The 25,290-nt window shown below is 39.0% G+C and overlaps 1 protein-coding gene across 1 annotated transcript in view; it reads left to right on the top strand.

Annotated features, from left to right (window-relative positions):
- USP10 (ubiquitin specific peptidase 10) overlaps positions 1 to 21,918 on the top strand; it is a 42,652-nt gene extending 20,734 nt beyond the window's left edge. The window contains exons 4-14 of the mRNA XM_072346673.1: positions 1,425 to 2,450; positions 6,290 to 6,381; positions 7,124 to 7,233; positions 7,660 to 7,715; positions 9,092 to 9,195; positions 9,886 to 9,985; positions 10,972 to 11,152; positions 14,928 to 15,093; positions 18,380 to 18,524; positions 19,341 to 19,406; positions 20,754 to 21,918. Coding sequence (XP_072202774.1) covers positions 1,425 to 2,450; positions 6,290 to 6,381; positions 7,124 to 7,233; positions 7,660 to 7,715; positions 9,092 to 9,195; positions 9,886 to 9,985; positions 10,972 to 11,152; positions 14,928 to 15,093; positions 18,380 to 18,524; positions 19,341 to 19,406; positions 20,754 to 20,941 — 2,234 coding nt within the window. The 3' untranslated portion in view covers positions 20,942 to 21,918. The remainder of the gene's footprint in view (positions 1 to 1,424; positions 2,451 to 6,289; positions 6,382 to 7,123; positions 7,234 to 7,659; positions 7,716 to 9,091; positions 9,196 to 9,885; positions 9,986 to 10,971; positions 11,153 to 14,927; positions 15,094 to 18,379; positions 18,525 to 19,340; positions 19,407 to 20,753) is intronic.
- The last annotated feature ends 3,372 nt before the right edge of the window (positions 21,919 to 25,290 follow it).

The following is a 25,290-nucleotide window of genomic DNA, read 5'->3' as shown; positions in this document are numbered from 1 at the left end:
TAATAAGTAATAAAGCATTGAGGGAAAAGCAGTTAACATCTGTATTTACTTTTTTTTTTATATTGGCATGAAATTATATTTGGAAATTGTATGAGATATTAATTGTGTAAAATATGATACGTTATTACTTGATTTTTTTGTTTGTTAATTTGTAGTATTTTGTTATTGCATGTATCAGGCCTCAGCACACACTGAGTGTGCATTACGCTTCATTGTGTATCATATAAACCTGTACGTTTCACCATCCTTTTTTTTCAGTTAATATTTTTCCCAGCTGACTTCTGTAGGTTGCAGTTGAAAGGATTTGGAACAGTTTTGTTGACAGTTACGTATCAAAATATTCTCCAGACTCTGTCCTTTCATAGGAAGATAACAGATAGCAGTCTTAGATAAGTCTTAGATGCTTGAGGTGTGCTTTTTAGCTCCCCATCTTTTGAGGGAACACAGGATGTAAAAATATCCTTGAAACAGTGACATCTGTATCGTAGAAAGACCTGCAAAACTAAGTGACCTGCAAGCACTACGACGTGGACTTACCTTTAATGCTTCTGAGATGCCAAACTTTCATTAGTTTTCTCTCTTCATGGAAGCAGTTACAACCAAAATGGTCAGTAGTTGCAGCACATGCATTATAAAACTAAGTTCTATGAAATTGCAATGCTTCGCAACTGGTAGTATATAGTGATATTGCAGCTTCCTCTGAGTATTTGTCTCATTTCTTTAATGATGTCAGGTTGAATTTATAAAACGTAACCCACCAATTTTTCAGCACTGATTGTATGTATGAGTTGAATGCTGGCTTAGATTGGAGTTTATCCATTCTGTGAGACTGATTTTAAGATGAAAAATGCATCGCACCGTCTGTAGTCATAGATTTGGCTGTCATAAAATTTGATAAGTTATCGATGAGCAGAGAATTCCAAGAGCTGCAATCACGTTTCCATTCAATTAAAAATAATTTTCAGTTAGTGGGTGTTGTAAAAATCTTTACATGCTGTGGAAAAGAAGTGTGAGATTTTTAAAGGCTTGTGCTTTCTAGTTTTCTGTGGAATAAGCTGGCTTCGGGAGAAGCATGGGGTTAAATATTGCAGCATAATTTGTATGCACTTGCTCAGTAATTAATTTAATTCAGAATATTGCTAACGTCACTGGGTTTCAGTTGCTCTTAGTGGGCCAGTTTAACAGGTGCTCCTTGCACGAGCAGTGCAGCAGCTTTGAAGATTGCAAACTCAGCTTAAGAAAGGCTCTGTGTGTTTCAGGAAACTGACTTTAGGCCTGATACAAAGAATAAGAATGGTGGTTGTTTGAGGGAAGGTCGCTTGTTTTCTGAGTAGCAGGAAAAGATGTATTTTTTTCTTCATTTTTTTTCCATGTTTTTTTGCTTGATGTCATTTAGTAACTCAAGTTTACTTTCTTTTCTCCAGGGGAGGAGTATCAGAGAATTGAATTTGGTGTTAATGAAGTTATTGAGACGGAGTCTTCTGTACTAAATAACACCGACTACAGTATTTCAAGCACTCTGAATCCTCAGGCTCCAGAATTCATTCTCAGTTGTGCACCTGCTCAGAAAACCCCTGATGTCAGCCTTGGTGAAACAAACTACAACTCAGTTGACTGCCAGTTCTCTGACCCTACCCTCACTCTCGATGGTGGTTCTAATGCTGAAAATGACGGCTTGTCTGGAGGCCTTGGACAGAGGGAGCGTAAAAAGAAGAAAAAAAGACCCCCTGGATACTACAGTTATTTAGAAGATGTCAGCGATGGCATGGCCCCCACAGAAGCTCTTGTAAATGGCCATGCAAATTCATCGGGACTTAACAGTGTCGGCCCGGAGGATACGGAACTGCCGGGGGAAATCCCCTCTCTGGCCACACCAAGGACTTGCAACAGCCCGGACAATTCTGTGGACTTCGTTCATGAAGCTGTTTCTGATGATTCTGTTTCTAGCGCACTAGACAATACCAGGACTGCAGGGCAGCCTGAGGTATGCAGGGTTACTAATTCTGAACAGTTTTGCATCCCCTCAGAGACTGGCAGAGATAGCCCTTTAAGGACAGCTGTTGTACAGCCTTATGCTGGTACTGATACTACTGAAAGTCTTGGCGTTACTAATGGACAAACACTTGAATCCTCTGGTGAGGACACAGCTGCCAATGGGGTAGAATTGCACACTGTGGAAAGCACTGACTCAGACCAAGCTAAGCCTGAGGAAGCTTCACCTACTACTGAGGCAACAGCCACGGTTGCAGGATCAGTCCCTGTTAATCAGCCTGCGAAATCGTGGGCTAGTCTTTTTCACAATTCCAAGCCCTCTGCTTCCACATCTGTGGTCTATGTTGAGACTAAGTATACCCCTCCTGCCACATCTACTCTTGTCCCTGAAAAACAGGTTGAAGTCAAAGAGGGACCTGTTCCAGTTTCAGAAGATCCTGTAGCCATAAAGATTGCAGGTATAGTTTTTACACACGAGTGGATGTTACAGTTAGAAGAGTGCTATTAACTTTGCTTGTAAACAGGAGTGTGCAGTATTGATAGAGAAGGTTCCTTTCCTAATGTTCTTAGGGTGAATGTTAGGACACAGGTAGGGAAGGGGTAAATTAAATAAGCTGTTTACCTGAATAAATATTGCAAGATGTTATCATTTGAGCCAGGTGCAGGAAAACTACTGCTGCTTTTCAAACAGTGTGCTTAAATGATCTGTGATTCCTAAAAATAATGGACTAGTTGTATTCAGCTTTGTGATACTGTAATAGGGAGGGACTGTTAGAAAAGCTTGTGTCTCATCCAGTACTTATGCTTGTGTATAATGCCTTGCAGCAAGGAGTGTCAATGCATTTATACCAAAGTAGCTGAATTTCCTGATGCTTACAGTAGCGTGTGATGGCTAAACGGGTTCTGCTTCAAGAGTTCCAATTCAGGAGACAGTAATTGGATTTATTGATGTGCTGCTGGAATGGTCCGTCTTGCAAATCTTGAGGAATTATCTTTAGCCATTTGAAAGTATGTTATTTTATTCAGAAACAGTGCTATTCATTGCCTGTTCAAAGGGGTAATCGTATGAAACTGTCCAAAGGGTACGTTCAGAAAGATTATGTGATATAATGTGATATGTTGGTATTGCCCGTGGTTGTAATGAGAAGTACCAGAACATGAATGTGATTGCTTTCCAACTGAAACTGCAAAAAATATGAAGAAAAATAGCCTGTTAGTTATATTTTGTCTCACTACACAAAAGTAGTTATTTTTAAATTGTGAAATAGTCCATATGGTGGAAAACCTTGTGTGAAATCCCACTGATTTATACCAGAAGTTAATTTATAAGCACAGCAGCAGCTCACGTGTGATGACATCAAGACGAAGCTCATTCATCTGCTATAACTGGAAGCTGACGTGAAGATTTCTGTTCAGAGCAGCCTGCAGCGTGTACCTGCCTCTCATCCACTTGCTCACTCAATGGTTTCACAGCCTACAACTGTCTACTGAGAGTAAAGCTAATTCTATGTCTCTTTCACTTGGGCGTCACAAACACAGTTGACTGTGTCAAAGTGTATGTACGTACAGGTGGTGGTTTGTAAGAACCTGTGCATGCAGCATACTTCATGCTTTCAGAAACTTAAGCTGTCAGGTGGCAGTGAATCTTAAAACTGTTTTGTGGCAACCGTAACAGCAGAACTGCTTACCACATCTGTAAGCTTGTCTGGGTTGCTGCAGCTTTAGCTCTGTAGACATAGACTGGTTCTGTACAGTTTTTTGCCACCAGGTGGGAGCAGCGCCTCTTCTTTTGTCTGTAGTATATTGAAATAGCAATATTCCTATGCAGTTTTCTTTTGTACTTTTGCTGTTGAGGAGGAGTAGTATGTTAATCAATCCTTCTCCAGTGGAAAGGAATCCATCTTCTTATTCTGGTTAAATTAGGTGGGAATCATATTCTAGATGACACGCACCTGGTTTCACTATAATACAGTTCCCTGTATACAGTGCCTTGCTCTGAGGAAGGAGGAGAGTTTCTTCATTATCTTCCTTTTTTTAATGCTAATCTTGTTTGGAAAGAAGTCCATCAAGTGCTTTGCTTATACATGAAGAGGTAAAAATCAGGCATAAATTGAGTTCAGTAAGCAAAATGAGCAGGTCTTCTGATAGTGAAAGAGTACAGCTTTCATTTGAGAAGGGTGCTCAAGACACGAGAACACAAATGTCTTTCCCACAGACAGATGAGTTTCACCAGTGATTACAGGGGGATTAATGGTTCACAGGCACCTTGAAATTAATTTGCTGCTATTTGATTCAGCCTGCAGAAGTCTGTGACTTCTTAATCCTCAAATGTGAATGAAAACTCATGGGATAAAGAGGTGAGAATCAGGGCTAGAAGGTAAAACACTTGAATAGACTTCATGTCACTCTTTGTTGGGGAAGAGTTACTGAACAGTTTTAGTAAGCAGCTACACGTGATGTGAGCATCTGGCAAAGAGTCGATGGGTGGTCACTTAACTGTGCTCAGGTGAGTAGGAAAAATTCAGTGAGGGAATCTAAGAAGATATTCAGAATCCTGTTCCCTTGCACTGTTTCTGTTGTGTAGGTGATGGAATTAACAGTGCATATAAAGTTTGTTTTGCCACAGGCAAAAATTCACATAAACAACACAAACATTGAAAACTTGAATAAATCCGGAGTGCTTTTAAATTAAAAGGGAGGTAAAATCCAATACAGATAAGTGTGGGAAGATGTGTCAGAACAGAAATAAGTGCATGCAGACAGTATCAAGGGAAAATGGTTGGTAATAGTAGTAGGGAATAAGAAACTTTCCTTGTGATTGTAAGTATATTTTGCCTTATGATGCTCTTGTAAATATTACTGCCTAATTTTAGATGCGGTTCGAAAACGTGGTACAGAATGTAATTGCGAAAAGCATAAAAATCTTTGTGTTGCAAGAAAACTCACTGCAGTTGCTTTAGACGTTGTTTAGAAATCAGTTTTATGACCACAAGAGGATGCTAAAGTCATAGTAATACTTTTATGCAGTGTGACGGGAGATGAGGAAAAATACATTTAACCTGAAAAGGTATTGGTTGACGCTAAGTAAGAGTTATTCTAATTGTCTTTGTCCTAATTTTCAACAGCAGTTAATTATATTAAGAAGATTGAATGGTGTGGGCAACCCATTTAAACTTTGTTCCATTAGTAATGTATTCTGGAATACTTGAATGTTAATAATTTCATGGCAGATGTGTTTCAATGTGGAAGAGTTTGTGCCCTTTCAGGTGCCAGGTTCCTTGTGTAACAGAGCACTGAGATTTGTCTTCTAGCTTTAATCAGAACTGCCACCGTCAGCGGGGACCAAGGTCTTAGAAAGTGGAAGCAGAAAGACATGGGCTTTGTGATTCTGCTACCTACTTTGCTTGGTTATTGCTTTATGCTTTATCTAGTGAATGGTACCAGCTCTACAGTTCCATGCGGTATATAGCATGACAGCTTTAGAATCACAGAATGGCCTGGGTTGAAGAAGACCACAGTGATCATCTGGTTTCAACCCCCTGCTGTGTGCAAGGTCGCCAACCACCAGCTCAGGCTGTTCAGAGCCCCATCGAGCCTGGCCTTGAATGCCTCCAGGGATGGGGCATCCACAGCCTCTTTGGGCAACCTGTTTCAGTGCATATCATCCTCTGCATGGAAAACTTGAGAAGCCCTTGTGTTTATTATAAAACCAAATAATCCTCCCAGCAGGCAATTGCTATGATTATGTGATTTTTTTATTTATTTTTAATTTTTTTTGTGAAGTTTTGCATGTGCAGCTTATCCATCTTTCCCAAACTTTAAATGTGCCAAATTCAATATTTTCCTTGAACAGTTTTTATTTAGATACCCAAACAACAGGTCAGACTTCTAGGAAAAGCTCCCCTGGTTGTTCTCCATTTCATAACTCTGACAGACTTCAACTTACGTGCTGTGGTTTCTCATTTTTAAACTTGTGCCTTTGCTGATCTATTAAAAACTGGGAAAACAGTAAGAATTATATTATCATATAATCCTGTAGGTTTTAGAAGCAGTAAATAAAACACTGTTTAGAAGTGTATGCTAATATCTGTCTATTCTGTTCACACTAAGATATTTGTGCTATAAGATTGTGTCCACTGTCATCTGTAAACTGATGTTACCGTATCAGCTTTATTTGCTAAAGTTTCTGGGAATCTTGTTCACAGATGTGTATTATTTTGTAATGCCTCAGCAGATTGTTTTGATCACTAACATGTGCATTTAATTGATGCTAAACGTACCATTTTTTGTTCTGCAGAATTACTGGAAAATGTAAAGCTAGTACATAAACCAGTGTCTTTGCAACCTCGAGGGCTGATCAACAAAGGAAACTGGTGCTACATCAATGCTGTATCCTTACCTTGGGAAAATTAATGCATAAAAATGTGCTTAATTTCTCTCCATGTTTTCCTGGTTTGACCTGGTAAGTTTGCTAGAAAAGCCTTTGTCTTCACTTACTGTTGCTGCTGTTGTTCAGGTATTTAATGTCAGTATCTACAAAATCCAAGGGCTTGATGTATCACTGAACACAGCATCCAGGGTTCCCTGCAGCTGGTTGCTGTCTTCTTCGTGTTGTGTTATACCTCTGTCTAAATAGTTCAGAACTGTAATTGTCTCCTGCCCGGCTTGTGAATTCTTGTTACCTTTACTCTTTGTAGTTGACTGAAGTGGTTCTTTTGTACTTAAAGGAGGTATTCTTCCTCTCTGACTTTGTTTTGGCAATTTGGTAGATTGATTTAGTTTTCTATTGACTTAAGACAGTCACTGTGTAATACCGTAATAATCTACTGGCTATTGGCGTATCATCCTTGTGAATGAAGTGATTTAAAATGAGCCCTTTCAGTGGGATGGAAGACTGGCTTGCACTTGGAATTTAGATGTCATTGAAAATGTTATGCGTTACAAATTGCTGGCATTTTTTAGTAGGATTTTTGTGCATTAGCAGCTAATGTTGTGAGAAAAGCCCATCCGGTGGTGGTTCCACTGGAGTTAGTGGATTAAGAATTAAGCTTACTTATAATCTTTAATATAATTGAATATTTGGTTAATATGCATGTTGCTTTCTGAATGTTTCCTTAATGCCACTGCTTAGACCCTGCAAGCCTTGGTTGCTTGCCCTCCAATGTATCATTTAATGAAGTCCATTCCAATGTATTCAAAATCACAGCGGCCGTGTACGTCGACACCAATGATAGACAGTTTGTAAGTAGCTCCTTTTTAAAAAACAAAAAATAAAAATCAATCTGTAATCTGATGAAGCTCATTAAGAAATATCTAAGAAATGATTGTTTACTGTAATTAATGAATGCTATTGTATATATACACAGAAGACTGCCTTTTTTAATGATACTTGGCTTTCATAATGATCTTAGTAGTTGTGAAGGCAGATACTTCCTATTGCTTTAGTATAGTTTTTTAAATAGTGTTCTGTGTGCGAAAGTGAGCTGTGAGAACTTGCTTCCCATATCAGCACGTTAGCAATGGTCTGGTTAATTTTTATTTGGACTTCTGTATTGGTAGCCTAGGATTTTTGGCTGTCAGTAATAAAAATGACCTAATCTTGTTTTTTATTCCCTTTAAGTCTTAACATGCTGCTCATGTGTAGTTGTTCCTTCCGTTCTGTTTCAGTGTTCGTTTAATGAATGAGTTCACTAATATGCCTGTACCTCCTAAAGCAAAACAAGGTGAGTGGGAGGAGGGGGAAAAAGTCTTAAAAGCACGATCAGAAAGCTTTGGGGTAGGGATCCATATTGCTTGGTGTGCTTCAGACCTTTAAATGCTGATGCTTGATCCCTCTGGGTCTTCAGCCTTTCAGGTTTTCTTGTTATCTTTCAGTTTGCATTTAGTTTCCTGCCAGCATCTTGTTCATCTTTATTGGTGTTTCATAATCATGTGTTGGGCTTTGTAATTGGTGACCAAATGTACAAGCACAGTAAGAATAGGCCTTTATTTGAGGGTTTGTTTAATCAGTACGTCTTCTGAGAACATGCCCTTCCTAAAAAAAATTGTTTGGTATTCACTGTGTTTATTCAATTTCCTTCCTTATGCATTTCCAGCTGTTTTGCTTAACAGCTTGCTCAATTGTTTTCTTAACTATTCAGCACACACATGACTTCAGAACAAGGAAGGACCATAGTAAATCTCTTCAGTAGTTAGGGATTGCCTGCAGGCAATGGCTTTTAATTCCTCTGCATCCTATATGTGTACTATAGCAATGTGAAAACTTAGTATATTGTTCTCAATAATATATGTTTAAGGTCAATGACAGTTATGTGGTGAGGAATATTTTTCAGTGCAAGTACGTTATTATAGGTCTCGTTATTCTGTCTGTGAACCAAATCTGTTATATTACAAGCTTATAGAAATAAAAATCAGTTTCAGGAATGTGTTTATGTAACATTATAAGAAAATACCACGAGGACTTGGTTGCTCCAGTGATTTCCAAACAGTTCAGACATTTCTGTGGTTTGTTGTTTTAAAGTTTTGTTTCTGTAAAACAAATCTTACTGTCTTATGCAACTTATTTTACTTCTAGGTCATTTTAATTGTGTTTTAGTTTTCAAGTATATTTTCTGATGCCTTGTATTGCCATTAGGTTGAACTTTTATGTCAAACAGGTCATACTGTCTCTTGGTTTTTTATTCCTTTTTTTTTTTTCTTCTTGCAAGAAGGAAAAGTGATCATTAGAATTATAAACACTTCTTTAAAGCAGAAAAAATTAAATAGAAAAAACATACGTAGAAGGAGAATTCTTTGTGTGTGTGTGTGTGATGTTATAGATATTCTTGTGATCTTCATAGTTGAATATAAAAAGCGAGTTTTGAGTTTTCCAGACCATGAGTAAGTTGGTGCAGAATGCTGCTTTCTAGAATGCGTTGTGGATAGGAATTGTACCTTAGGGATCCTGAACTCGGGTTACATGGCTGAAACCGTAATAAAACTGTGTATGAAAGATGATGTTGAGTTCCAAAATCTGTAGCATTTATTTCACAAGTCACTGGTAGAATGTAGAAAAGGTTCTGCGTGCTGCTACTTATATGTACTTCTCTTTGTCTTACAGCTTTAGGTGATAAAATTGTGAGGGACATCCGACCGGGAGCTGCCTTTGAACCTACGTATATTTATAGACTTCTGACGGTTATCAAGTCAAGTCTGTCAGAGAAGGTGTGACTTAAAAAACTTTGACTTCTGTAGTTGTATCACAAGACAATCACTATTGTAAAAGACATACATCAATTTCGTGCCTAAGTATCTCTAAAATCAACTGTTCGTAGTAGTTATACTGGATTACCAAGGGACTTGCATTGTATGAAGGTGTTTATCAGATAAGTTTCACAGTTTGGTGTGTCAGAATTGTGAGAGAAATGGAACAGAACAACCTCTATTTTTATAGAGGAGTTAACATTGGTTTTTATTTTAGAAATGTGCAGTTGTTTATTTCTGCTTGGGTTTCAGCGTGGAATGGTTAAAAATCTGCTGAGACTTACCCTACTTCAGGTTTAGTTTCAATTTTAATGACTGATAATGACTCAAACCGTCTTTTGGTTTGGGCTTGATTGCAACTGTTGGTGTTAATTCCAAAGGAAGTTGCACAAATATGAACTTGCGTGTTACATTTATTAAGTATTTGCTGTCCTGGTAGGTTACTAACTCATGCTGGTTCTTTTTGAAATAGGAATCAACAGATATTACAGTAAAATTTAAATATTCTTTGACTTTCATAAAACACCATATCCTAAGTAGCTTATAAATTTGCAAAATTAATAGGAAAGCCAGAAGTTGAATGCCTTATATCTGCTTCTATGTTATATGGCATTGTCATGTTTTCGATTACTGAAGAAACATTTTATTCAGGGCAGACAAGAGGATGCTGAAGAATACTTGGGATTTATTCTCAATGGACTACATGAAGAAATGCTGACCCTAAAGAAACTTCTCTCTCCACATAATGAAAGTTAGTTTTCTTTGTTGCAAACTTTATTTCATTCAAGTATTTGTCTGCAAAAAATGTTTCTCCTCTTTTTATGTTAATTATGTAATATAGAGAAGTTTTTGGAGTACACGTTGAGACAGGGATGGAATGCCATATTATCAAGGATTCATTTCTACATTAAAATGGTTTACTGGGGATTTGGCTGTCTCCGTGGTAGACTGAAAATAGAGGTTCATTTTGCCACTGTTGAAGATGATCTCTTTTTGGAAGTAGAGACTTCTAAACTAATTCAAAACAACATAGTAAATGATTTCAGAAGTCTTATTGACAAAGATGGAGGAAAGTTTTCTTGGAAGGAAGTGTTAGGACTGGCATGTAGTCTAAAATACCATTTTATTTTACAGTGGCTTTATGTTTGGGTCCCCATTTAAAAATGAAACAAAACACAGTTAACCTTAGCCAAGGGTAGAGTTCAGGTCACCAGTTACCAATTTCTCTTTAACAGAGTAGAAATTTTTTATGATATAAAATGATCATTCAGTATTTTGTTCTCTGTGTGCTAAGCCTTCTTTAGCCTCCTGACTTTGGCACTTGAAAAGAAAATATTTGCGTAGCCTTGGGTTCTCTGTAAAATATCTGTGCAGAAAAGGAGTTGTATTTAATAATGCCATAATTATGCATCCAGAGTAATGCTTCACTTTCTATTTTTCTACTCTATAAACTTATAACTAAAAATATATGAAGCTTTATTAGAAAACTGCATCTATTTACATACAGTCATTAGTGAGCTGCATTCTATTGATACATGGATATGCCCAGGTGCGAGTGGGCCAGGAATATATTCATTCTCATTAATGTTTTCAAATCTGTGCTCTGTGAAATCTGGGTAATCTCTGAAAGCATTTTATCTACTGAAAATAATTAATATATCTTTTCCTTCTAAGTTCGGTGTCTGTTCGCATGTTTTATTTGAAAACAAACACAAAACTATTTTTCTTCCCTTTAAGAGCTCTCTGTTTCCAATGGCCCTGAGGTTCAGACTGTTCATGAGGAAGAGGAGCAAGATGAACAAGGAGAAGGCAGTGAGGATGAATGGGAGCAAGTGGGACCTCGCAACAAATCCTCAGTCACTCGACAGGCTGACTTTGTTCAGACTCCGATAACTGATATTTTTGGTGGCCACATAAGGTAGTGCTCTTATTAAAACGCTGGTGAGACTGTAGCTTGCTTTGCCCTCATGAATAATTTCTACCTCTGCTTTTATTATGTTTTCCACAGAATAAGACAGTGGTTTTTTTCGGGCTTGAAAGATGAACATTTCTACTATGAAGCACTTGTTAGCAAGTGAAGCAGAGATAGGTCAGAATAATAAACAAATTGATCCAAAAGATTCTGTGAATTGTCACAGAGTCTGTGTATCTTTTTAGTGAACAAAAGCCATGAATTGTTTACAGAGGTAGAGTTTGAAACGCATGCTTTGTGTGTTATGTTAACATTTAAAGAGTTCCAGAAAACAAGTGCACGCCTGTCCAATTCTTGTGGCCTCACTCCATGCATAGTAAGTTCAGTTAAGAGTTAAACCCAGTCTGTAAAAGAATTGAAGTAATAAGAAGAATTGTTAACTTCTGGTTGTTTAAACACATGTGCTTCGCAGAGGCACAGCAGTTACACATAATAGTTAATAAATAAAACGCTAAAGACGAAGGAAGCTTGGAAAAACGTAAATGGCTACAAGATGGTGCAGGAATGAAAAGAATGTGGGACATGACTTATATTCAGGTCTGATGCCAGAGGAAGGCAGAAAGTAGATAGTGAAAGAATATTTTTTTGAAAGCTTTTCCTCATTACTTGTTTGGAGGGATGTATAATTTAAATCGAAAGCAATGTAAACACATAACTAAAAGCATATTCCAAAACAAAAATGCTAGACTTGAAGAATTATTTTTAAATTGGAGGCAGACACTTAATTGCTGGTGTTTGACTCCATGTGTTGCCAGATATTCAGTTGAGAGGTGTGAATAATGTGGGCTCGTACCTTCTGCCTATGAAATGTGCTGAAATTATTCCTTAGGGATTTGAGTCAGACAGCTGGCAAATAAAACCATATTTTCCGTAAAAGTTGGCAGGCAAGCATTTTACCTATTGCAATTCCACATTGATGGTATCTTCATATACCCAACGTATTGTTAACACTCATAGTAATTTTTATCATGATTGGAATCGGGGTCTATGTATGGTTTCGTTAGCATTCTCTACATATTCTGAATTTAATATACAGTCTTCTGCAGAAATCCAGAGAAAATAATGCGGAGGTAATACTGAAAAAGGCAAAAACTTGCAACGAGCGACAGAACCACATGGTCCACTCCTACATCTGTTGTCTGCTTCCACCACACCCATTTTATTTAGCCTCCAAACTAGGTCACACCATTTACCGCAGAAACAGTATCTCCTGTTGTGATGCTGGAAAGCTTCCTCTTCTGAGGCTGAGGGTGGAGATAGAAAGGGTTGAATGCAGAAATGTCGGTACAAATCTACCATATGAAAGCATCCGAAATTGGAAGGAATGAAATGGAAAAAGCCTGGAATGAGAAACATGGCGTGGATTGGCATCTTCTGGCCTGGGTGACTTTAAGCGCTCCTTGGGTCTTCATTTGACTGTGAGATTCTTGTTAGGGTGTAATTGTTTAAAGAATTTATTTTTTAAAGCGGGGTGAGACTCGAGTGTAAGCGTGCAGATGCAGTTTGGTCAGGAGCTGGTTTGGTAGTGTGTTGAGTCCTGTTTGCTTTTTCAGCTTGTGTGAATTTGAAGTATATTACATAATATATACTCACAAACCAGTTAGAGGCCTGCTGAATACTCCCATAAACAACACCAACTCTTCCATTTAAAAGAAAGAATATATAATATATAACAGGAGAGCAGTGCCTGTTTTCTTTAAGAAATAATAATAAACTGCTGACTGCAGAGCTTGTACAGTATGTGAGATTGACAGCAATGCATTTTCTGGTGACCAATAGGAATTCCTAATTATTCTATTAAGTAATTAATCATAGAATCCTAGATTGGCCTGGGCTGAAAAGGACCACAATGCTCATCTTGTTTCAACCCCTCTGCCATGTGAAGGGTCACCAACCACTAGACCAAGCTGCCACATCCAGCCTGGCCTTGAATGCCTCCAGGGATGGGGCATCCACAATTAATCTGTGGAAAACCAAAGACCTATAAAGGTTTTGCTGTCCAGTCCATTCCTGTATAACTTTTTGAAGAAACTTTCGCCATAGTTACTAAAAGAAAAAAGAGCTTTTCATTAATGCTATCTTTTCAGAATATCTTCTGTATTAGTAATTTAATCTTTAATACATGGCCTTGGTAGCAGTTTTCTAGTGATCATTGCACTAAATAGTGGTTAGCTTAAAAAGGGGCTGGGAAATGTATCCAAAAGCAGCAAGACTTAAACAGTGCAGGGTTTGTTTATTGAAACACTGCTCTTGCCATGTGTTGAAGGTTTTGTCCTTAAATATAGCCAAGGAGGAAGCGCTAAGTGAAATAAACATGGTACTGTTTTTCATATGCTGTCTTTCCTCTGAAGAATATGTATGTGCCAGTCTAAAGATGCATCGACTGCGTGTTGCTGCTTTGGGGTATTGCCAGAGAATTGCAGGAGCTCTTTTGATAGGAGTTGGCAGTAATCACACCTTTATGTTAACATTTCAGACATGATTGAGAGAAATTTCAGCCTGCCTGCAGGAATTACGGCTGTGTTAATTATCTCATTGCTTTCAAGCTTTGTGGGACACTGTAATGAGCTTAAGAATATAATAAGCAATTTATTTCTTCAGCTGTGTAAAATCCCTTTTTTTTAAACAGCTGGGACTTTTTAATGCAAGTACTGCTTTCAAAAGAAAATAAATTCTTGAGCCGTGTTTGATAGTTTTCAGGGAAAACAGGAAGAGTGCACTTAGTGCAGTGATGCAGCTGAAGTTGAAGCCACGTTACTGAAAGGCTGCAGCTGAATGCCCTACAAAAAAATATCTCGTGCCCTGTGTTTCACCACTACAGTTCTCCCAAAAGTCTCCCATTTCTCTACAGAGGAGTGTGTGGACAAAGTCTGGACATGGGAAATGTTGGAAGGAAAAGAAAATGCTGATCCTCAACAGAGGATAGTTTGGATTTCCTATAGCCAAATCTAACCGAACAATTTTAAGTGACCATGAGACTGGACACGGTGAAGTGACTGAAATAGTCACGTGTTTAATTGCATAATCTGGACTTGGCCGTAATTTTTTACAGCAAAGCATAAATTAGAGATGGATCCGTACTTTGCATTTCTGATCACATGTTTATTGAAGCGTAATTTCAGGAATCTGATGTGAGCAGAGATGATTCTAAAGTCTCCCTGCAAAAAGAGCTGGCTTCCTAACATACTTTCCAGACGTATGTATGTTTCCTAGAACAGAGGTATTTTTGTGGTTAGCAGTATATTAACAAAAGATAGAGGCCAGGGTAGGAACGCAGTTAGGTAAAGCTTCATAAATCAACTTTGGCTGCGCTTTGCCATGAAATACAGAAATGTTTTGGGTTTTTTTTTCAGTTCAGAATAAAAGTACAGTAGATCACAATATGTTTTAATGTGTCCCGAGTTGAAGACTTTTAAAGGCATGGCCAAGCACTTCTTTGCTTCGAGTTCTTTTAAGTGACGCTTATCCAGAATTGTTTAAATCCTTGCATAAATAAAATAATGGAAATATAATTCCATACAGTATGCTCTGAGGAGTTATTAAACTGATTTTACTCGCATTGAAGTGGATACTAGCTATTGAAGCTAGTATTTGTATGTTTTGTTCAGGCTTAACTATCTGCTGAGTTCGTGAGGTGGACGCTGATTTATTCTTACTTGAAGATTTTGTATTGTTGAAAATTACTTTCCTTTTTTACATTCAGTTTTTCCTCTTTCCGTAGATCCGTTGTTTACCAACAGAGTTCTAAAGAATCTGCTACGCTGCAACCTTTCTTCACCCTGCAGCTGGATATCCAGTCTGACAAGATACGCACCGTCCAGGATGCATTGGAAAGTTTGGTGGCAAGAGAGTCTGTCCAGGGTTATACCACAAAAACCAAGCAAGAGGTGTGTTCTGTTGACCTGTTTTTACAGTCAAATATTAAAAGTTCTTTCAAGGGTTTTCACTCAGCTCTTGTTTTACAAATAGTTTCTTGAACTCGTACTCCTGGTGTTAATAAAAAAGGTGCTAACCTTTTTGGTGTGTTGCAGCAGTAGAACATAATACATTTGAATACATACAGTGAAAGGCATTCAAGGAAGAGAACCAGCTCTTAAACAAAATTGCGCCTGTAAATTAGAATGTTTTCTGAAGATTTTACTTGAGCATATTATTAAATTAACAGGGTAAACTGTGATAATAATATGTACTATTATAAGTAAAATGGCTTTAGCTTGTCTTAACATACTGATTCCTGAGGATTGCCAGGACTCTTACTAAAAGGAGCAGCTCTTCAGAGTGTTGCTTGAAAGCACGCTGTAGCAGAAAAATCTTGCAGTAGTTTTGCACCCTCGTGATCTCTGCTGATTGCTTATTATATTTTGCATATATATATTATTATATTTTGCAGCATAGTACAGAAAAGTAAGAATTACAATAGAGAAGTACTACATGGGAAGGAAAATAAACTTCTGGCATATTCCTGGAGAACTTGTGATATGGGTTAACAAATTAAATTTATTTCCCATGTTAGCTGTTGTCTTGCTTCTTAAAGCATGTATTAGTCAAGAACGTTATCTCTGGTGTGCATGGATTGCTCGTATGAAAACATTGCATATAGGTGTTGTAGTTGCTTTCAGTAGGCAGGGGTAGAAGGAGGTTCTGCAGTTGTAGTTGTTCTGTCTGACATTTCATTTCTGTACCTGTTAGGCTTCTAAATGCTAAAATAACAGTACAGTTAGATTGAGAGAGGATGAGCTTTGAAAACTTGAGGATGGATAGCTGAAATTCTGTCTTGCTTGCTCAGGAGTGAGTGTGAGTTAGGACTTACTTCTCCAGTTGTCTTCTATATAGAAGACAAAGAAGAGCTGTTCCTATGTTACAAATTGTAGTGAAAACACTGAACTCAAAGAATTACTATCTGCAACATCCTGAAAGCCAAAATCTGTTGTGAAGAAGCATTTCATCTTCATTTTCTTTACAGGGAACTCGGAAACTGTTGATGAAGCTAAAAAAAAAAAAAAAGTCTGTTATTTTATTACTCTCGTTTAATTCTGATTTTTTTGGATCTGAATTGTATTATTATCAAGTTGTGGGCATAAGCCATAGTTACAAATACAATCTTTCAAATGCATGAACGATTTCTTAGTTTATTTTTCTAATCATAAGAATTTTGTTTTAATATAAGGAGGAAATCATCAGTCTCTCATGCAGTGTTTGAAAATAAATAGGTGTTTTATGCAGGTGTTTCCTTAGGTGTTTAAAGAGGAATGACATTCTATATGCCATTATGATTCTTTCTAGTCTCTCAGATCAGTTTAAGTCTTGAATGTTTCAACACCAAATATATATAAAAGCTTAATTTTTAACTAGAAGTGGCTTTTTTTTCTTATTTGCAGACCTGTTCACATTTTGTAACAGTAGTGAAGACTTGAGTTAGAAGCTAGCCTTTCCTCGTTTACTTTTCCTGCTTACCTTCCACAAACTCCTTAGGAGTCTTCACATTCTCTGTAGTTCTCAGACTGCTTCTTGAGGCTTACACAAATATTTTCTTGGGACTCTGACTCAGTGTTCACTAAGCAAATGTTTGGAGCACTTCTTGCTGGTGATGTTGCTACCAGAAACCAGGTCCCCTGGTGGTCAGGGTAGCAGGTTGTGTGCTGGGTCCACAGCCTGGCATCAGAGCACAATGCTGCTGTGATCTGCAATCTCAGCTGAGATTCTTGGTGAGGCACAGCTGAGTTGCAGGCACAAGTTCCCAAACACTAGCTCAGTGACTGAGAGAACAGCAGCTGCTTAAACCACTGCACTGATATTCTTCTGTGTCTTCCTGTCTTGGTCTGGGCTTGGACCTGTGAAGTTTTTGGGGTTGGTTTGTTTGTTCTTCACAAAGTTGAATTCAGATTTTAGATTGAGAAGACTCAGTTCCAGGAAAATATTCAAATAGTGATAATTGTCTGAATCAAGAGTAGTTTCTCTTTATATAAAGCTTTTTCGGATTTGCTCCATGAAAACAGCCACTGTTCCTTGCTAGAACACATGCAATATGGAAACTCTCCTAAGTTCATAGGAGAATTGTGTGCACCTCTTGTCGCATCTTCTCTTTCAGAGTCTGTCTTAGAGTTTCATTTTCTGCGTGTTATTCCTGGAAGATGGATGGGTGGGTGCCAGCAGGCACTTATTGAGTGGAAAAGAACAGGGCCCTGTTTGGCCTGCAGGTTTAAAAAAACAACAGAAAGCACACAAAACCCCTCTCTTAAGGCTCAGAGAAGCTGCCACTGTTGCCCAGTGGTTAGATGGTTTTTGGATGCAGAAAGGCATATTTTGAACCCTTAAGATGTAGGTGAAATTTTACAGTTTGTAGAGACTATTTCTGTTTCACATGTTAAATTATTTCTTGTAAAAAGTATCAGCTCAAATCCTTGAGGAAATCGTGTACCCTACAAAACCTGCTTGCTTTCAGTATCATGAGAGCAATAAACTTTAGTATTCAAGCTTAGAAGAGTTTTTCCTCAGGATTTTCTATTCCATGCTCAGTAGTAGAATCAGGTCCTCTGTTGGAGTACAGTATGCTGATGGTTTACCATAAAGAGGATACAGGTGATTTTTTTTTCCTAATCTGGAAACTTAGAGAAGCCTAAAGCAGTTACTTGGACAATTTTTGTTCTTAGTTCAGAATTTCTAGGAAGAGGAAGCATTTTTTGTTCTGCAGTTCGGAGCCCAATTTCCAGACAGTAACTTTTTGGGCTGCTTGGATGTAACTATATAAAAGTTAGTATTTAGTAAATAAATGTGACTTTAACTCATAGTTATTTATCTGTATTTCCTTCAGGATCTTTAGAGAACCTGGTATACCTTTTTAACAAAAGAAACATCATTCATTACCGAAACCCTCCATAACTCCTGACCATGGTGGTGCTCGTTTTTAGATAGCTGATTTAACAGCTCGCTTTGGTTTTTCAAGGGAATTCTTGAACATCAAGTATCTCATTGATTTTAAATAGTTTTTAAACTGTTACATTACTAGTATCTTACTGTCATGTATCGTAAGCTGTCTTATAAACTACCTTATGCTTTGCATACTTTTTTTCTTTGTGCGAGTGTCTCTAAAATCAAATCCTTCCTCTTTTTAAGTAGTAATTCTGAGCAGCCAATGGAAGTCATTTTTAATTCGTCTTTGTTCTGTGTTTTTAGGTGGAGATCAGTCGAAGAGTGACACTAGAAGAACTCCCCCCTGTCCTTGTTTTACACCTCAAGAGGTTCGTGTATGAGAAGACGGGCGGATGTCAGAAGCTTATCAAGAATATTGAGTATCCTGTTGATCTGGAAATTAGTAAAGGTAAAGAAGATTCCCCTGTTTTGGGAAGGGGTAATGTTAACTCCTTAGCTTGTTGTACCTGTGTGTTTCGGTTCTCTTCTTTGCTTCCAGCTTTGTGCACAAGATTTCTTCTCTGTGGAGGGTATTGTCACCTAGAAATTTAGTAATTTTGCTGAATATCTTTTGTGCGTTTTTCCTTTCAGAAAAAGAGTATGTTTAGGAATTTGGAGATTGAGCCTTGACAAATCTGACATTGCCTGTATGTTGGTTTGAAATAAGAATATTGTGTATTTCTTATATCAGGCAAAGAACTTTATGGTGAAAGATCTTATAACCTTTGTCATGTCCTAGACATTGAGTTGGCCACGTGAGAGCTTCCTGCAGACATAAGGAGTAAGGTGGTAGGCTGATGAGGACAAATACTAGGAATGACCCCTGAGTGAAGGACATGTCCATACTTAGGGCTGTTGCCAAACAATGCTGTGTGTTTTTGTGTCAGATTTCACTTGGAAGTGGCAAGTTATCGTAATAAACAGTGCATGATGAAAGGAAATAAGAATTTTATGGAAAATACAGACTGAAGGCAGGCTAGTGACTGCCAGTATGCTTATTATTTAATATTAAAATGTCTTAAAGAATGGATAGTTGTAGAACTGGTTTATTCTGCCATCGCTGACAACAGTTGCAAGATAACTTGGGACCTGAAACTGATAGTTGTATACATTTTAGATGAGCTTTCTCTGTTAATACTAATGTTGATTTCTGTTAGAAATAATTGATCTCCGTTGAAACTGAATTTACTGACTGTTGCCTTTGTGACTCTTTTTCCTCCTCCAGAGCTACTGTCTCCTGGCGTGAAAAGTAAGATTTTTAAAGGCCAAAGAACCTACCGGCTCTTTGCAGGTATTTTATCTACGTTCCTCATGTCCCTGTATTGCAAATACCAATTCTACACATAGTGTTCTAGAAACCTGGATGACATAATATTTTCTTATAAATTATGAAATTATTTTAAAGTTGAAATAGTTTATGGGTGTCAGATTCTCTTATTTAGTGATTTTTTTTGTGTGTGTGTATGCTCATATACCCCTGTAATGCTGCATCTGTATTTATATGCTGACTCTTCCAGCTTGAAACTCACACAAAAAGTTATACAGTTGATCTGCACTGAAAAAACTAATAGATGTGAAATTGGTAGATTGGTACTTCAACAGAGCTTGGTTTCAGAATGAAATTCTCACTAAGAAAAAATGAAAGCATGATAATGGTTGGAACAATTGGCTTTATAATTGGCATGATTTGAACAGTGTCCTGTTCTGCTGTGTAGCTTAATGTCTTCTTTTTATCTTCAAATACTTTGTTGGCATATAAAAATGCTCTACAATTGTTTGCCTTGTGGACTGTGTTGTAGTCTTTGTTCGTAGGCATTCTTAGAGTCATGGAATCACTCAGGTTGGAAAAGATCTTAAGATCATCGAGTCCAACCACAGCCCAGCCATCCTACCCTAACTAAATCATGTCCCTGAGCACCAAATCCAAACATTTTTTAAGCACATCCAGGGATAGTGACTCAACCACCTCCCTGGGGAGCCTATTCCAGTGCTTGACAACCCTTACTGTAAAGAAGTTTTCCCTGATATCCAACCTAAACTTACCCTGGCGCAACTTGAGGCCATTTCCCCTTGTCCTATCACCAGTGAGAAGAGACTTTATAGTTTTCTTTAATAGACTGTTGTGTAGGTTGTTCAGATTTTTTTTTTTTTTTTTTTTCAGTGAATTGCTTAATGTGTTATGGCACTTTTCATTGTTAATTTACTTCAGTGTCCTTCAGAATCATTAGATTTGGTAATGTCAGAGAGACATTATGTAGTACTGCCTGGTTGAATCATGGGTATTTTATGAAGAAAGCAGAATGTGACTTTTATTCTGTGCTTTTATGTGGCAGTGGGTATTCATAGAATTATAGAATGGCCTGTGTTGAGAAGGACCAAAGTGACCATGCAGTTCCAACCCCCTGCTGTGTGCAGGGTCGCCAACCACCAGACCAGGCTGCCCAGAGCCACATCCAGCCTGGACTTGAATGCCTGCAGGGATGGGGCATCCACAGCCTCCTTGGGGCAACCTGTTCCAATGTGTCAGCACCCTCTGGTTGAAAAACTTCCTCCAAATATCCAACCTAAACCTCCCGTCTCACTTTAAAACCATTTCACGTGTAGTGTACAGACTCATCACAAATTTCTCTTTTCACAGTTGTTTATCATCATGGAAACAGCGCAACTGGTGGCCATTACACTACGGACGTCTTCCAAATCGGGCTCAACGGCTGGTTACGCATCGATGACCAGGCAGTGAAGGTGATCAACCAGTACCAGGTGGTGAAGCCGTCTGCAGAACGCACAGCCTACCTCCTGTACTACCGCCGAGTTGACCTGCTGTGAAACTTCTCCCTCTTACGCTGTGTGTGCAACATACCTGCTTTGTAGAACGCCAACTATCACTTATCTTTTTTTTTTCCTTCTCCTGTAAATGCTCTTTTGAGTGAATCTCTTTTTTTCTTATCTTTTTCTTTTTTTTTTCCCCTTGCAACTATGGGATAGAGTGAGAAAGGAGACTACCCTGGGTTTGTGCACAACGTAGTTTGCGTTGACGTTGACTTAGCAGAATGGAGTCGCTGGGTTGAAAGACTCAAGTTTCATGAATCACAAAAATTTAAAAAAAAAAAAAAAAGGAAAAAAATTAAAAAGAATAATTAAAAAAAAAAGATGCAGAATTAATGCTGAATCCTAAGATAATAAACAGGGGATTTGCATTTGATTCCCACTTTCTAATTGCGTAGTAGAAGAAAACCCTGCACCAGCAACAGAACTTGTAGATTTCTGTGAAAATGTTTTATCTTTACTTAATTAAAATTAAAAAAATAAGAAAAAAAAAAAAAGAAAAGCGCTCTCTGCTCCCCCCCCGATAGTTTTTGATAAGTGAGTAAAATATGAGCCAATGTGTATGAGATGGAGGTGGTCCTGTGTGCTTCGAAAACGGACAGACGTACCAAATGCAGAGTTGCTGGTTCCTAATAGGAAGACACGTTTTAATAATTGTGTGATGAGAAACTGCTTAAGTACACATTGCAGATCAACTATTTGGAGTTCAGATGTTAGTCTATATAGATGGGTGATCGTAACTTTATTGCTATTATGAAATTTCAAACTGCATTTATGCTTCTGTGTACATGAAATTTAAGAAAAAAAAAAAAAAGTGGGCAAAATAATTAAGGTTGATATTTCTTTAAGTCTGCTTTGTTTAATTTTGCTGTCTGCTCTCCTATAATGTTGAGTTCCTAATTGTACACAGTTTAGTGATATCTAGAAGTATAAAGTTGTCGCCCATCAATAAAAGTCACAAAGTTGGTTTAAGGTGGTGTGTGCTTGTGTGGGTTTTGTTTTTCCTCCAGAGTAACTTCTAGCCTTGAAAACTAAACATTGCTTTGTTGCTCTTTTGACAGGGTGCAGGTGGTGGTGCTCAAATGAAGTGCAGATGCTTTTTGTCTTTAACAGCTCATTGGAACTTCAGAAGTGTTCCTATTTGGCACTGAGATGTAACCAACCCCAAAGGAGAGGCTGCAGCCCACGGGGAGTGAGTCCTCCCTGTGTCCTACGTGAAAGGCTGGCAGGGATGCAGGGATGCCAGCCTTAATGGTTCTGTGGAAGGTGATGTTAGGTTTTTCAAGAGAAAGGAAGCAGCTCTGTAAGTGCCTTAGGTTGCAACACTTGTTGACGTGGGCTTCCCTCTTGTGTTTTCTGCCCAAACAAAGTAAGAATTAGTCACCTTTCAAAAGACAGGAAGCTTATTCATGGCTGCTTCCTGCAAAAGAGTAAAGTGTTGGTGAGTCCAGATGCATTTACCATGCAGGGCTGTGCTGGTGCATGCATAGCTCCTACAGTAGGAACCAATGAGCTGCTGGGGCAGGGCAAGCCCAGCTGATGTGTACAGGACTTTTCTATGCTGTTCCCTTGTAGGAATGACTGTTGCTCAGTTGTACTGCAGAACTCCTCTTTTTGTGCTGCCGGAAGATGGAGTGCATTCATCTGGTATTCATTTGCATCTCCAGCAGGTTGTGAAATGGGCATTTCTGGTAACATAGACTTGCTGTGCTCTTACCATTGCAGTGACTGCTTCAGAGACACAGTGGCAGCAGCTTCGTGCAACACTTCACCTTGCAGTGCCATGGCACCATGAGAAATGAGGATCTCACCCATCCATACGTTCCAACTGAAAGGGCAGGTGATCACTAGTTGGTTGTGGGTCCTTGCAACAAAGGGTGGTTTTGACCAACGTCCCTCAAAACTTTGAGCTTGTGGATAGAATGCTAGATAACCTAAAGCTTTTCTGTTCAGAAAAGGCCCACGTAGGCCTGTTGTCTATATATTGTGTCTAAACTAAGGAGCTGGGGCTCCCCTTAGGTGTTAAATAAATGAATGCAGTTGGAAAATATTGAAGGAACAGAGAATGCTGTAAAAAAAAGAGCTCTCGTCTTCAGAGAGAGCTGCAGAAGTGCAGTTTGCTCTGTCTCTGTGCATTTGGTTGTTACAGACAGGTTGCAGGTGTTGTTAATTACGAATGAGTAATGACCAAGTGTAAAGGCAAGCACTGAAATCCTTGGTGAGGAATGGAGGCTGTTCAGATGGTATTAATTTCTTTGGTTTTCGGTAAGGCTGTTACGAATGCACTTGTTGCTGAAATCTGTCTTTCTGCAGAGTGTTACTCAAAAGGGGAAAAAGCCTGAGCCATGGGGCAAAGTCTGATAAACACACACCACCACAATTTCTTTGCCTTATTAAATCCTTCCGCCTTTCCAAACTTTGCAGCCTTCTGATTATTTGCTGTGTCTGCAGTTATGTAAAAGAAGGAAAACCATGCCAAACTCCCCCGGATGAAAAGCATTGGCTGAGGTGTTGTTAGAAGAATCTCAGAGCATGAATTGGGAACGGTTTGATGGGCTGGGGGAGAAAAGCTTCCGATACCTGGAGCTCTTTGGGAACGAGAGAAGTTGTGCCTTTTGTTTTGCAGTTATCTACGAGATTGTAGCTTTTAATAATTAAAGAAACTGTGCTTCTTTCTCACTTATTGCCGAGCAGATCCCTTCTGATAGGGCTCTCCCACCTGTACATGTATGCAGACCACTGCAGAGGGCAGTGGTGGCACACCCGGATGGTTCCATGTGTGAATGACTCCATGCATCTGAATGTAGCTCCTATGGCACGCTGTGAGTGTTCCCCCCCACATTCAGCAATTGGCTTCCTGATATTTCTGTGGCTTTTCTTCTAATTTCTTCGTCTTGCTGACTGACGTTTTTGCATGACCATTGGCTGTATGGCACGGAGTATGAAGGTTCAAGTCTTGAGATATTTCCTCCTATTGTTTCTCTCCAGCTGTGTTATCCCATTGCACCCCTCAGTGCTGGAGCCAGATATTGCAGGTCTGTACCGTGACTTTGGGTCTGTTCCCCATTCTTCACTTTGCTACAGTCCTGGTATTGCTGAGCCTGTATTGGAATAAGAAAGAATGGGGAATTTAGGTTGAAAACCAAGACGTGCTGTCTGCGTGTTCAATTAGGGGTGAATAGCAAAATCTGTGTTTCTCCCTGTTCATTGGATATTACATTAAAAGCGTCCTCTCCTAATATGTACTTACATATACAGCCTGCTTTATGTGGCTTTTACCACACATGAAACCGAGACGTTATAATCAAGGCTGTAATAACGCCGAGTGATTAAAAGCAACTTCTGATTGTTTTGGCTTTGGTTGAATGCAGGACCTGAAAGTGCTGACTCGCAACAAAATGGGATGAATGGAAGCTTCATTTGGAGCTGTGCTCGTCCATGAACAATGCAGGGCATGTGGAGACTGCATGGGTGTATGGTAGAAAATACATCAAACACCAAATATTTGCATGGCAGCGGGGCAATGGAGAATTGACATAGGACGGTTGAGAACTGGAAAGGCCTCAAATTGGGCCGGGAGAGGTTCGTGTTGGATATTAGGAACAATGTCTTCCTCTGGGTGAGCAGTGATGCGGTGGCACAGCTGCCCAGGGAGTGATGGGGTCACTGTCCATAGAGGGGTGCCAGAGGGATGTGGGCATGGTGGGGTGGGCTGGATTTGGTGATAACAGAAGTCTTTTCCAGCCTTCATGATTCTATGACTAATTTCCAATAGGAACGTTTGTGGAGATGACAAAATGCCACGTTCCTGAGAGAGCTGGAAATAATTTGTGTGCTGCTACATGAGAGGTTAAATGAGCAGCTCAGCTTTCTGGCAAGCGTGGTGAGAAGCACCTCCAGAGGCCATGAGTCAGCACTGCTGGAGCAGCAAGAGTGAGCATCAGGAGGATGCAGAAGTGTCAAAGCAAAGCCTGGTTTTATCCTTAGAATGGCCCACAGTTGGGACAGCATCTCAACCTTTGAGAGAGTGAGCAGCCCAAGTGGCACCCTAATCTCTACCCTCAAGGACCATGTAGGAAGAACTGGGTGCTGTCGTGGCAGCACCCCACCTTGCAGCAGCAGCTGCTGCACGGGATGCTGTGATGCACTCATGCAATTACTCACGGTACCATTTTGTTTTTCCTGTTTGATTAAAAGGAAAAAAAGAAGAAGGAAAAAAAAAGTAAGATCTTTTTGCTCAGTCATTTCCTTTCACAGGATATAAAACCACGTTTCAACAGTGCATTTGAGGCTGACACCGCAGGGAAGGATCGTGCTGGGAACCTGTGCTGGGCTCTTGGGGCATCCTG

This window comes from Excalfactoria chinensis, chromosome 11 (assembly GCF_039878825.1).
Source record: "Excalfactoria chinensis isolate bCotChi1 chromosome 11, bCotChi1.hap2, whole genome shotgun sequence".
NCBI classification, from domain to species: Eukaryota; Metazoa; Chordata; class Aves; order Galliformes; family Phasianidae; genus Excalfactoria; species Excalfactoria chinensis.
The sequence above is the reverse complement of the archived record's forward strand: the minus strand, read 5'-3'. Positions and strand labels throughout refer to the sequence as shown.